At 43.7% G+C, this 14785-nt stretch overlaps 1 protein-coding gene across 3 annotated transcripts in view; it reads right to left on the minus strand.

The window, feature by feature from the left end:
- Positions 1 to 267: 267 nt before the first annotated feature.
- The window catches only part of LOC148021688 (diacylglycerol O-acyltransferase 1-2-like), a 217241-nt gene continuing 202723 nt past the window's right edge, over positions 268 to 14785 (minus strand). For all 3 annotated transcript variants that reach the window (XM_087697180.1, XM_087697179.1, XM_087697181.1), the window contains exon 17: positions 268 to 759. In XM_087697180.1, coding sequence (XP_087553306.1) covers positions 652 to 759 — 108 coding nt within the window. In that variant the 3' untranslated portion in view covers positions 268 to 651. The remainder of the gene's footprint in view (positions 760 to 14785) is intronic.

Here is a 14785-nt window from a genome sequence, read left to right on the forward strand (position 1 = left end):
GGGTTGCAACTGAGAGGAATAGAGTTGGAAACATGTTTGTACATTAGACTATGCAATATAATATTTTCCATATACTTCCATTATTTTGAAGAAAATGAATAAAAACTGTTAAATGGATATAATACCTAAAGTAGACTCAGCACAAAACGAATGTTCCATCATCTGCATAAAAATGAGATTTGTTCTTCTTATTACAAGATGTTACAACATCACTGACTATATGTCTACCTATTTGACTTACAAAAAAGGTGTTTTACTCAAAAGATCCTCAACCAATCTTGTATTGAAATTTATGCTTTTGCAATCCCCTTAACTCGCCACCATTCCATGAGGTAGATTTGAACAATGTATACTTGTATGCTCTACAACAAAGGGGAGTCCTTTATACATTGAAGTTACAATTCTGAAAACTTCCATTTGGAAGGTATTGCAAGATAGATGATAAATCTGTTAAGAAAAGAAATCATCTGAAGGATATAATGCATAACTATACATGACAACTGGCAACCTGGGACAGTTTAATGGCTGTTTATTCCTCTGATATGATAGACAAAGTATTCTGAATGGGATATTTGAACAAAATTAAAAGGTTATGTGCCCTATACACATAGTGAAAGAAATTTGCCCTAGAAGTGCTTCTATGCAGGTAGTTTAGGCTGATGGCACAACACTTTGATTTACAACATCATGATAATATAAGAGGATTGTAATTGGTTGGCCTACGATACAAAAAAAGAACCAGAAGATCATGTTGCCAACCTGCACATACAGAACCATGTAAATGTATCAGCATGGAAAGGCATGAAAAATATTTTGTAATCCAAAATATATACTACCATAATGCAAACGTTGACAGTAAAATGCTTCAGCAATAATTTACTTACAGCTCCTAAAGCTAAAAGATAAAAGAGTAGCAATAATTTACTTACAGCTCATAAAGCTAAAAGATAAAAGAGTAGCAATAATTTACTTACAGCTCATAAAGCTAAAAGATAAAAGAGTAGCAATACTTTTAGGTGAAGCCACAATTGGGTGCTATCATTCTTTTCCGATACTAATCTTTCTATCACATCTTGAAGCCTTCAAGATGGACAAAAATAACTTGAGGTACATGTTCGTGAGAAATTCAGGTCAGTACGGTAGTCTCACTTGTGCCATGGAAGACCATCCTGAGGGCTCTCCTTGTAACCAAGATTTGTTTTTACAAGCTCATAATTATCAGGTGATTAGTTCTTCCTAGCTCTTTGGGCAAGTAGGATATTGCATTAGGGCAGGTCCATAAATGGCAGGGGTTCAATAGTTGAGTGCCAGAGAATTGATTAAATACTTAATGTGCAAGTGCATAGTGCACATTTAAACAAGTGGGACTTTTTGAACGTTGGTGCAAAACTTTGGATATTGAATTTGAGAAAGAGGCCAAAGTTTGGGCCAAGACACCAATTTAATAATTCACACATTAATTATAGATGGATGGAGATACTGGGCATACAAGAGGCAGCTTCAGGGACCTTTCTCTTGACAGACCATGAGACATACCCCTTTTTTGGCTATGCTGCTAGATTGGGACAGAGGATATAGAAGAGTAGGATCAGAGCATGCCCCCCATTGGCACAGAGAGGGAATCTCAAGTAAGTTCCTATATGACTTAGGCAGCTACATGATAGCTTCAGGCCTAGGAAGATGTCTCATTCTATGACTTCTAGCCCATAGGAGTTTAGTAGTTGGCACGTCGCTTAGATATATCCTCTCTTCAATGGTGTGTCCTCTCTTTGTTGTGAGTAGATGGTTGAAGAGAAGTGGCTCCCTCAACTTCTCTTCAACAGTCCCTGGATCTATCCGGTGAAGTCCTGCAAATACTAATCTCCAAGCCCATACAATAGATGCAGCTAATCTAATCTCAAAGCCGTTCCCAAGCCATGTCGCACGGATATACTGAAAAGTCCAATGGATGCTAGGCTGGCATGGTCCACCATGAGCATGAACAATGGTCTCTTACCTTCATAGTGATAACTTCTTCCACGGCTAGTCACCTACAAGAAGGCCACTCACAATAAGCAACACTATCAGCATCCTTAGCCCTCACAGGATTTCATCTCCAAATAGAAATCCTGATGAGCCACTCCACCTAGCCAATTCATGAACTAGAGAAGCCCCAACAGGAGGTGATATACCACATGTTCACAAGCAAAACTTGGTTGGCCAAAACCGCCCTTCCTACTAGTGATAATCTCATTGTGCTCCACTACAGTAGCTTTTTCCTTGTGCTCAACAGTAGGGGTGCCAGTTGCTGTCTTGATTTAATATCAATGCTGACATGACATAAGTTTTCTCATTGAAATACTGTAGGGAACCCAAGTGGAATTCTCATGTGGCCTCCCCTCTGGCTGCTGAGTGTTTCAAACCCAGAATCTATAGGATTTGAGTCAATTGATAAGAGCTCACAAAGCTCTACACATACAAAGCCTTGAAGCTCTCATCCCCATTAGGTAGCTAGTTATGTCATCCTTAGACTCTACATCCAACAACTCCTTAAACTCTGGGATTAGCAATTTGATGCCTTTATCTCTATCCCTTAGAAAATATCTCTTGGCCTTTGCAACAAATAGCAAGAGAAGAGGTGCAAGAGGGCCTCACTATTTCATGAACCTTGAAATGCTAAATCTGGCACCTCTAGTACCACCAATATAAACCTGGCTATGAGCCGCTACACCGTTGATCCACTGCTATGGAAACACATCCTTAGCATGGTGCCCCCCAAGAAATCCTGATCAACTCCATCACAAGCCTCCTCAAAATTGAGAAGAAACACAATGAAGTCTTGTCTCCTTGATCATCCAAGAGATACAGACTCCCAAAAGGTAAAAATATTGTCCAAGATGCTGCGTTCCCACCAAACAAAACCTGCCTATGTAGTGTGGATGAGGTTTGGTATCAAAAGACAGTCTAAGATTGATTGCTTTAAGAAGGAAGAGGAATTTTCTCTTTGGAGGAGTCATAGATGTTTGATCGGCTTCCTGTGCAGCAATAGGATGCGAGGTTGTTAGTGAAAATGACTAGGCTTCGTAGGTTTGAGTTTCGAGGCTTGACTAATAGAAACAATTTGGTGCTGCTGGTCCAGAGCAATTGGGAAAGTAACGAGCTACTAGATTGAGAAGGGCTAGGATGAGTAGTTGGCATGTGCCCTACAGATAGGTCCTTGTACTAAAAGCGGAGATGGCTTGGGTGCCATGGAATTGCAAGTTAATACACTCATCAACATAGATGATATGCATGGAACTTGACACTTAAAAGGGTTGGCCCAAGACACATTCCTTTCCCACATCTTCTTGGTTCGGAAGAACTTAAAAAGGAAGGGAGATGCTCTAAGTCTCAACAGTAAGCAAGAGCTTACATTTTCCCACTAGCAAGTAGGGTTTGGCCACTAGCAAATAGGGTTTGGCCACCATAGGGATTAAGTTTAGTGTGATTGGGTATCAAGTGGGTTGGCCCAACTGCATCCACAGGTTATATGAAAGTGTGTTATAGTTAGAACCTTCATCAATGAGTGCATCAATAGTGACTTGCTTGCTAATAGTTGATTGGATTTGAAGAAAGGTCGGAGGAATGATAGGGGTCATTGTTGGGGTCCACTAAAGAGATAGAAATAGCCCGTACATTAAAGAATGGATAGAAATTCTACATAGGGCTGGGTGGAGTTAACTTATGAGCATGGGCCTTTTGCTCAAGTTGTTCATACCATGTTTGTTCAGCCACCACAACCCTGTTGACAGAAGCATTAGGAGGATGCATGGTGCATTCATATGAGTAATGGCATGGGGTGTTAATACTTCTTAATATGGCTACCATTGAAGTACTCAATACCTTTCCCCTCCAAGATCTCAAGTTCAACATTGCCTATCCTGCTGATCTGAAGGACATGATATGGTTCCAAGACTCGAAGTTTCAATTTCTGCTTATGGCCTTCAAGAGAATACAACACCACCTGGTCACCCTTGTTAAAGGATCATTATTGCACATGCTTATCAAACCAGGCCTTTTCAACAAGAGGGCATGGGTTGCCAAAAGGCAAGTACACCCACCTTTTTTGGGTGAAACATTGATGTCATACATCAACGATTAACGTACGAACTGGCCCACATTATTAAAAAGTTGAGCCAACAAGGATTAGAAACACTCATAGAAAAGATCTAAGATTGATATAATTTTCCATAAAGGTGTACTCAAAAGACACCTTTTTTTAATCTTCTACCAGTGGGAAAAAATCGATTGATGCAAATATCTTCTAAAGTATATGTAGCCATCCTTGGTGATAGCTCAAATGTTCGCCAAGTTGTAGAGTTTCCAAATAGTCTGAAAAGCACAAAAAAAGAACCTGAAAGAAGAGGCAACATAGGATTGTAATCTAGATGGGGAAGGCACCAAAAATCTTGAAAAGCTTGACAAACCTGAACTGTGGGAAGCGATACTTGAGAAAATAAGATATTCTTCGAATAAGGTCCCAAGACCCAGGAAAAAACTAGAAAATGTATGGAAGGACTCGTGAGAAGCTCCACAGCTATGATAGATAACTAGAGTAATCTTATGGACTGCAAGCAATGAGCCCAAAAGAATAACTCCAAGTATGCATGTTCAAAGAACACCATACTCTTTAAGGGGCAACTTGCAGTTCTCTAGTTTGACAAGTGACAATGCCTTTGCCCTAGACAATCTTTATGATTCCAAAGTGCATTTGCATGATCTAAAATCCAGGGAAAATGCTGTAGTATTATATACATTTGATGAGAAACCCATTCATTAACTGCATTTACTTTTATTAATTCATCCAATTTCACACTTATAGCCCCAACAGGGCTGGGTGCCCACATTATGGGGTGCCACTTGAGGCAGTCTATGCCTATAAATAGGGCACTATATCCCCCCATTTGACACCTACACAGACATTCATCAGTTTCATCTTCTATATCTCCCACATCCTTCTCTCCTCTCTCCAACCACTCCAACCTCTCCACTGCTGTTCACACCCCATAAGGAGGACATTACAGTTAGTGATTCGTGCTCCCCTGCTATTAAGAGCTTGTTCCTTACCCCTCAGGATGGGTTTTGGCTGCAGATCACTTTTTACAGCTACTTACATCCTCTGATGGCCTGGCAACCATCATCCATAATTGGCGAGAGATTCTGGCTTGCACCAGATTTCTGGCTGTGTTTTGTTGTCAGACCCTTCCCGACATCGGCGATGACTCAAACATTCCCAAGAGCTGCATTTTGCAGCTCCTACCCTTGCTATGGCTGCGTTTTGCCCAGAGGGCCGCCTTGCTGATTTTTCTCCTCCAAATCTTGCGTTTGTTTGCTGGTGAACTTTTTTCCTCAACTTTGACAACCCTTGAGACTGCGTTTCATTCCCTCTACAGCTGGCTGTCCTTCCTTCATCATTCAGCATTTACCTCAATACCCTACTATCCGGAGGATTGCATTTTGCTGCCTTCATAGTGCACGTTCCTTGTAGGTACTGCCACCTGATTAGCCAAGACAATGTAGTCATCTTCGAGCTTTGCTCCATTGTGTTAGCTTGATTCATTCAACATGATTCAATGATTCGTCATTCATCATCTTCTTCACTCTTCTTCTTCTTCTTCTTCTTCTTCTAAGTTTCTGAGTTTTTCTTCTCTGGACTTCTCGGGCAGGGTGTTATAACAGGCACACACTCGACAATATGCGAGGCTTGAAACACCCCAGGTTCCCAATCACACTTGAGTAAAATGTAATTAAGGAGGATGCAAGAAATGGAAAGTAGCGTGAGGGACGCTGACAGAATAGAACAGACTGAGTTGCTTGCTCTAAGGGTTGAAGTGTACACTCCGTATTTCTCCCCGCAAACCCTACTCTCTCTTTGATATGGTATGAGTGCATACCATCCCATCACTTCTTGACATGGTATTAGAGCAGAGGTACTTAGAAAGCTAAAAGATCATCTTCATCGGAGAAGGCAAATAAAGGTTGCAGATTCAGCACCACCTTCACATTTTCCCTACTTCTGCTGCATCATTGGGAGATATCCTTATCTTCTTCTCCCACCCACCCTCCCTTTAAAAGTTTTCCACATTGATGCTATGGCCTCTCCACAAGACGGATATGCTCCTCTTGTGGCAGAACAGTCATACCATGAAGATTCTCGACATTGACCTTTGTTCCCTACCCCATTGGTGTATATGCATCTACCCCCTGACACTCCTTGTGCCACCTCATCTTTTTGGGCCATAGAGATCATTCTACATTGGCTATTAGATTTTTATGCTCAAGGCAATAAGACACACTTGATACACACTAAGCCGTTGTGAGAAAACAAAGGCTCTAACATCCCACAAGGCAATAATCTCTCCTGGAGAATGCCACAATGCGCTATGGAGGTTTCCCCCACCCATTTTCGGGTGTAGTAGCTTTCTTGAACACCATTTCTGCAATTTTCTTCACCAAGAGACAATGGCTAGTGAGTACCGTTTCCTCATCAATCTGCTCCTTCGAGAGACAATGGTTGTTTGAGTCCTTCCACTCCTTTGGCTCTATAGTCTGCTTGATTGAGAGACAGGTTGTTGCCCATCCATGGCTCCCCAAGAGCTACCTATTTCCTCAAGTCTCTTGTATTGTTCCATGGACATCGCCTCTGATGCAAGCATTGAAGATTTTTTGTATGATATCCCTCCCTCCACTCCCTCTTCTAATGAACGTGCAAGAAGGACTACGAAAAGAGAAAGAGGCTTTGAAGGCATGTGAAAGGGAGGTTCACTCATGGGCAGAAGTGGCAAAGACAACATAGAAGCAGATAGAAGAAGCCAACCCATGGATTGAGGTAGTAAAAAAGAATAAGGCAACATCAGTGAACAAGATTGAAGTAATGAATGCTACCTTGGAAGAAGAGGTTAGGAGATGGGCTAGGGTTTTACATGTACGGGTAGTAGGATGGGAGGAGAAGAGCAGTCCACAGGAAGATGCTAAGACACTTGACAAAACTGGGGCTTCAGACGTACCTATCCTCAGTGCTTGGAGAGTGGGGAAAGAGGACTCTAAGTCCAAGGCTCTAATTCTTCACTTTGGGGACATAGAGAAAAAAAGGAGAGTCCTCAAGGGTGAGAAGACTTATTGGGACGAGGACCTTACCCAAGCACAAATAGCGCATCGCAAAGAACACACGCCCAAGGTATTGGAGGCTCGCAAAGAGGGAAAGTGGGCTGTTTACAGGGATGGACGAGTCATCATCACTGACAATAGGACTTCATGACGGTACGAGGCATATGAGACACTTCGGATGTCAATATGGAATTGTAATGGAGCCCTACACTTGGATGTTGGTTACTTTGAAGATAGCTTCTGAAACATAGATATAGCAATGTACACAGAATCACACCAATGTAAAGGTAGCCGACTACCAGACGTGCGGGGATATAGGTGGAAGAGTGCATTTCGTCTAGTAGCTAGAAAACAAGGAAGCACTAGGGGTTTTGGAGGTGTGGCCATACTATACCGGGAAGACCTCGAAGGGATAGTGCAAGTAAGGAAAAGAGATGATGATGCATGATATTTATGGATTAGGATACATGTACGAAGACCACAGGATATATTCATCGCAATATGCTACTTTCCTCCTGCAAATTCTACCTATGTCACACGAGATGGATCTCCCTTGATGTACTTTATGAGGATATCATCAGATATGCTAGCATTGGGGACATATTATTAGTAGGAGATTTCAATGCATATATTGGAGATAGACAGAGTGACTTTTATATGCATGATTATACTATGTTCAAAGAGATTGACATAGATGAAATAGGCCTACGCAAGAGAGCCCAGGATAAAGAAGTGAGTACCTATGGGACACACCTATTGACTTTGGGAAGTGCACATAGACTAGCCATCTTCAATGGTCTGCCACAATGGCCAGGATTTGACAATTTGACATGTTGGAATCACAAAGGAGGGGCAAGTACCGTGGACTACTTGATAGGCTCACTAGCATTGATACTAGACATCCAAAACTTTAAGATATCTAAGAGACCAATTGGCATAGCAGCAGATCATGCTATTTTGACATTCATGCTCTCTTATGTACATATGAAACATGAAACACCATACCTCCCTAAACATCCCAAATACTACTTTACAAAAGACACCTCACACATCTACAGTGGTTCTCTACAGACCAGTTTACATACATTGGATTTGAGTAGATCGTTGGAAGAATGTACAAGGGATTTAGCAAAGGCCATACATGGATTAGCCATGTATGCATTCCCACACACCTTGCCCCGATGTAGACCCACACGATCTATTGCTCCCCAAAATAGCTAGTATGATGATGAGTGTAGAGTCACCCGAGCTCGCTTACAGAGAGAAGTGGAGCTAGGTACTCAAACACATCGCCAAGCAAAGGCGTTCTTCAAACGCCTTGTGCGGAAGAAGAAACAAGACTACTAAGCAAAAGTAGAAGTAGAGATATATCAGCTATTTTTGGGACGGGATAGCAAGAGCGCATGGAAGATGTTTCATGAAAGAAAACCCCCCATACAGATTACATCACGAGATGCTTGGCTTGACTATGGGAGACAGCTGTATGACCTACCAGGACAGCCACCTATGCAGCCCCCACCTATACATGGATTAGCCATGTATGCATTCCCACACACCTTGCCCCGATGTAGACCCACACGATTTACTGCTCCCCAAAATAGCTGGTATGATGATGAGTGTAGAGTCCCCCGATTTCGCTTACAGAGAGAAGCAGATCTAGGCACTCAACACATTGCCAAGCAAAGGCATTTTTCAAATGCCTTGTGCGGAAGAAGAAACAAGACTACTTAGCAAAAGTAGAAGCAGAGATATATCAGCTGTTTTTGGGATGGGATAGCAAGAGTGCATGGAAGATGTTTCATGAAAGAAAACCCCCCATACAGATTACATCACCAGATACTTGGCTTGACTATGGGAGACAGCTGTATGACCTGCCAGGACAGCCACCTATGCAGCCCCCACAAGCTTGTAGGCCAACACAGTGGTCTTTCTTCACATGGAAAATGGTTAGGGATGCAATTTATAGATTACAAAATGGGAGGGCACAGGATGAGGATGGACTAGTAGCAGAACATTTCTCACATGCTTGTGACATATTAGCACCCATATTAGCACATATGTTCAATAGAGCAATATGTGAAGGTTTCCCTATGAGTTGGTCAGACAATACTATAATTCCGCTATTTAAAAGTGGTGATCCCCTAATTCCTAGCAACTATAGGACTATCATGATCGGTCATACTTTGGCCAAGATACATGGATCTATATTGGAGCATGAACTCAGTGAGTGGGCTGAAATGCAAGGCAAGAGAGCACAAGGACAGCACGTAGGTTTCAGATGAGGATATACCACGCTGGACCATATTCTCACACTTAGAGTCATTATTGAGGAGGGTCGAGCCCGAGACAAGAGGATCTATTGTCTTTGTAGACTTTCGCAAAGCTTTTGATACAGTGCCTCACACACGCATCATGCAGAGATTGCAGGACATTGGAGTACCAGAGGGTATACGATGGGGTGTCTATGCATTATATGAGGCAGTGACAAGTCATGTACGAGCACTTGGGAGGCTATCAGAGAGGATTGACAGTACCATAGGAGTGAGACAAGGATGTCCACTTTCACCCACATTGTTTGGTCTATACATAGATGAAGTGTTTGATTACATAGACCGAGGAGGAGGAGCTGGAGCAAGGGTGCTAATACTGATATTACTCTATGCAGATGATATTGTTCTCATTTCAGATTCACTAGAGGGATTGTAGTGCCATCTAGATGCTTTGCACATCTTCTGTAGAGATAAAGACCTCACAGTGAACCTTGGGAAGATCAAAACCATGGTTTTCAATACGTCAACAGCATGGGTGACTAGATCTATGTACGAGTTCACATTTGGGGGAGACATACTCGAGCATGTGAGGGAATATGTCTCTTTGGGAGCCACCTTCTCTGGCCCACGTTTTTCATTGAGAGGGGCATCAGAGGCACGTCTGGCACATGGATACGTAGCACTAGGGGCACTCGAGAGTCAATGTGCTCACATATAGTTCCAAGAGCCCCGCACCTAAATCTGGTTGTTTGACACCCTAGTCACACCTACATTACTATATGGAGCAGAGGTATGGGGTTGCAGCTTGTACCACAAGCGTCTTAGCCCACTCATTGATCACATTGGAGTAGAGAGAGATTATTATGATGATTGGGATAGCATGGAAAGGCCATTGATCATGATGATAGCACACATGAGATCATGATGATAGCACGCATGATTAGGAGTAAGCCCTCCACCCCACATCCCATTGTCAGAGCAGAGCTAGGGGCAACACCTACAGTTACGGAGGCACTCTTTGGGGCAGTGACCTTTTGGCACAGACTATGGGAACTTCCACCCCATAGATACTCTAAATTGGCACTAACCTCATCTAGACAACTAGCAGCAAGAGGCGAGAAGAACTATTGGTTTTCACAGATGGCTATTTGGATGAGCCTACATGGTTTGACCGTCTTCCACCTTTGGATTATAGCCTTGACTGGCCTACACTTTCTCTCAGCCAATCAGAGCTAAACTAGGTGATCAGAGCTGATATCTTGAGGATTGAGACAGTAAGGACATGGATCCATCCACCACTCCCTCTAGGATCGAGGATGGAGTTCTACAGGAGTCATTTCTTGTGTCTCTATAATGATGGTTTCACTATTTGGCCAGCATATATGGACACCCATCCCTCCCATAGCGTACTGGTTGCTATCGGATAGGTTCACACCTCCTCCCATAGGCTTTAGATGGAGACAGACAGATGGACAAATACCCTAGCAGACGATAGGACTTGCCAGTTTTGTGGTCAAGAGAGTGAGACGGAGGAGTACTACATATGCAGATGCATAGTATACTATGACATACGAGGACGGTACCACTGCCTCTTCCATGATGGATTTGGAACCCTTCATCGTGTCGTGGAGTACGAGAACCAGAGATGCCTAGGTATTTTCCTCCTGGAGCTCGAGAGGCGCCGAACTGCACTACTGCAAGACAGGAGGCCAACTCATCCAAAGGGACACACATAGAGAGCAGTGACAGACTTCTTCTACAGAGCCGACCCTACTAACACTACCAGCCTAGTAGAGATAGAGCCACCCCGCCAGACACCTTATAGGCCACGCCGTGGAGTCACATTGGATAGAGCCATTTCCCTTCGTCGAGCACGGCAACCCATCTACCAGGACCACATCCGAGGAGGCCACACCACAATCTGGATTAGAGGCATTATCATGAGACACCGAAGACTTACCACAAAATCAGCGAAGCAGCTAGGGACCGCATCATAGCTGAGATCATGTGCAGATCTTGAGATCAGCTACAGTCCATAGTCTCCACCACACTTTTGTACATGGCTCTATCAGATCTGGTTCTCCTTTCCTTTCCTTTCCTTTCCTTTTCTATCGATGGAACAACACTACACATGGTTCAACCCTAGTATAGTCCCATCGTATAGTTATTCTCAGTATTGTTTCATAGGCCACCCACTTATTTGTAATGTTATGTTTACCTTACCGATGAGATGACATTAGACATGGATGTACTCTGGATGTTCTTAGTATTGTTTCATAGGCCACCCACTTATTTGTAATGTTATGTTTACCTTACTGATGTGATGACATTAGACATGGATGTACTCTGGATTTTGTCTCATAGGCCACATTGGTCTTATGTAGACGTTAATATATCTTTGTTTCTTTCTCATATCTTTTATGGCAGCTTTTGGGCTTGAGAGAGGGTATTGAGAAACCCATTCATTAACTGCATTTCCTTTCATTAATTCATTCTAGTTTCACACTTACAGCCCCAAAAAGAGCTAGGTGCCCACATTTTGGGAGGCCACTCTAGACAGTCTATGCCTATAAATGGGGCACTAACTCCCTTGATTTGACATCTACATAGACATTCATCAGTTTCATCTTTTGATTCTCCCATATTTTTCTCTCCTCTCTCTAGCCTCTCGACTACAGTTCGTTGTTCGTGCTCCCATGCTGTCAAGTGCCCTGTTCCTTATCCCTTAGGCTGCGTTTTGGATGCAGATGACTTCATCTAGCTGCATACATCCCTCTGGCTGCCTGGTGACCATCCTTCATAGCTGGTGACATATGCCACCTTCTTGTGTCATATTTTGCTGCCAGACCCTTCCTAGAATCAGCAACAGGTTAGAGATTCCAAGAAGGCTGCATTTTGCAGCTCTTGATCCTGCTGTGACTGCGTTTTTCCTAGAGGCCGGCCACCATGCTGATTTCCTCCTCTAGAGCTCGCATGTAATTTGCTGGTGATCTTTTTTACTCGACTCTGACAACCCCTGAGGACTGCATTTTGCTCCCTCTATAGCTGGCTCTCTGTCCTTTGTCATTCAGCATTTACCATGATACCCTAGTGCCCAGAGGATTGCATTTTGCTCCCTTCACACTTTGGGTTCCCTATAGATACAGCTGCTTGATCAGCCAGGACAGTGCAATCATCTTTGAGCTTTGCTCCATCGTATTAGCTTGATTTATTCAACACGACTTAGTGATTCATCATTCATCATCATATTCATGTGAGAGCAGAGGATCGAGGTACAGCTAGATTCAGTAGACAGTGTGAGAGTGAGGGAGACAGAGTTGAAGCACGACACCCAAGAGAATAGACTGAATGAGTGTAATCTGAAAGTACAAAGTACGACCCTTAAACCTTAGGGTTGTAGGGGGGTGTTCACACCTGACACACACTAAGTGCCTAAATGTGTGTAACATAAGCACACAAGTACATACGATAATAAGACCATAAGTCTGGGGGAAAAAACCTCTCCTACCGAGAGTAAAAAGTGCCCCAGTGTCCTACTGATCACCGACACTCCCATATGAGCGTAGGCGTAAGTAAGGCGTGAGTAAAATACCCTACAAACCCCCCTGGAGTGAAGAGTGATCAAGAGTACAAGGATCATCCGCCACCAAAGGATATCAAATTTAAAGCATTGCGAAATGCTTCAAATTTGTCACGAGGAAGAGCTTTGGTGAAGATGTCTGCCACATTACTAGTGGTAGGACAATAGACAAGGCTGATATCACCTGCATGTAGCCTCTCTCTGACAAAGTGATAGTGAATCTCAATGTGTTTCGTGCAAACATGAAACACTGGGTTCCGTGCCACCGCAATGGCACTCTGACTGTCAGTGAAGAAAGGAGTAAGCTCAGTAAACAGATACATCCAAATCAGCTAGCAAGCGTCTAAGCCATACGCATTCAACTGTGGTGGTGAAAGCTGCCTTGTATTCAGCTTCACATGACGATGTGGCAACAATGGATTGTTTCTTGCTAAGCCAAGAAATGCAAGAAGTGCCAAGAAAGGAACAATTGCCACTAGTAGAGTGACGTGTATCATAATCACCAGCCCAATCAGAATCACTGTAAGCATGTAAATGCAGTGGTCCCCCCTTGGCATAAAGCAACCCAAGAGAACGAGTACCCTGCAAGTAGCGGAAAACACGCTTGACAGCTTGCCAATGTGACATACGTGGCTGATGCATATACCTGCTCAAAGCTGAAACTGCAAACTGTATGTCCGGCCTAGTATTGCATAGATAGATAAGACATCCAACTGCAGGAGCATATGTATGTATATCAAACAAATCACTGTCATCATGTAATGACAGTTTCAGTCCAGGTTCCATGGGAGTACTAACTGGCTTGCAATCCTGTAAGCCAAATTTCTCAAGAAGCTGCCCAATATACCTTGACTGTGATAACTGTTAGATATGATCAATGCCCCACCCTCATTAGGTGCTACCAATGATCCATGGTGCTCAAAGTTGTAAGGCCCCCATTATGAGGAGAAGCCAAATGTGAGCCCGGACATTGGTTGAGTCCTGACTTGTATATCAGATGAGGTCTATGTGACCGGATGGCAAAAAGGTGACTGTTGTGGGTCTAATCTTTGGGTTAGACGGAGTGGTTAAGCTGGTAGCAACTCGAGGCACATTGCATTGAGTTGCGTGGTAAGGGAGTTAAAAGGGGCCCCTATTGTGGGGTCCGGGGGCCGCGGAAGCGGCCCCTGGCTGGGGGGTCCCAGGGGGGCCAGCGGCCCCCCTGGCGGGGGTCCGGGGGCAGCGCCCCCGGCCCGATGGTAAAGGGAATATTCCCTGGAATATTCCCTGGCCGACTAGTGGAGGCTCATATGGTAGGTCGGTCAGCAGGCCGACCTAACGACCTTCGCGGGCTATAAAAGCTAAACCCCTTCGCAGCCATCTTACACTCATCTTTCACCCAGTCAGAGTTGTTGTTCCAGCTAGCCTTAAGCTCTTCACCTATCTTCTGTCTAGATCGCCATCTAAGCTTCATTCATTGGAAGCGCATGGGTGGACAGAGCCATCTTTGTATCAGTTGTTTGGAGTTAAAGAATTTTACTGATTCTCCTCTTATCTGTTGTGTACTCTCTATCTCTTTCTCAGATTCTGTTCGCTGCGCCGTGTAATATTTTACATGGTATCAGAGCCCAGGGGGCTCTAGAGATCGGAGAGCGTGCAAGAGGCAAAGGCTTCAACAGCAAAGAGAAACGATGTCGACTCCGGGAAGCAGTTCTGGCGCATCAGGAAGCGGTGCAGGAGGTGGTGCTGCTGTACCGGCTATTCAAACACTGAGGATTCGTCCACCAACCTTCAGCGAAGGCAAGTTAGATGGTACAAACTACACCTTGTG

Source organism: Lygodium microphyllum, chromosome 17 (genome assembly GCF_053477565.2).
Source record: "Lygodium microphyllum isolate KBCC chromosome 17, Lygodium_microphyllum_v1.1.10, whole genome shotgun sequence".
Lineage (NCBI taxonomy): Eukaryota > Viridiplantae > Streptophyta > Polypodiopsida > Schizaeales > Lygodiaceae > Lygodium > Lygodium microphyllum.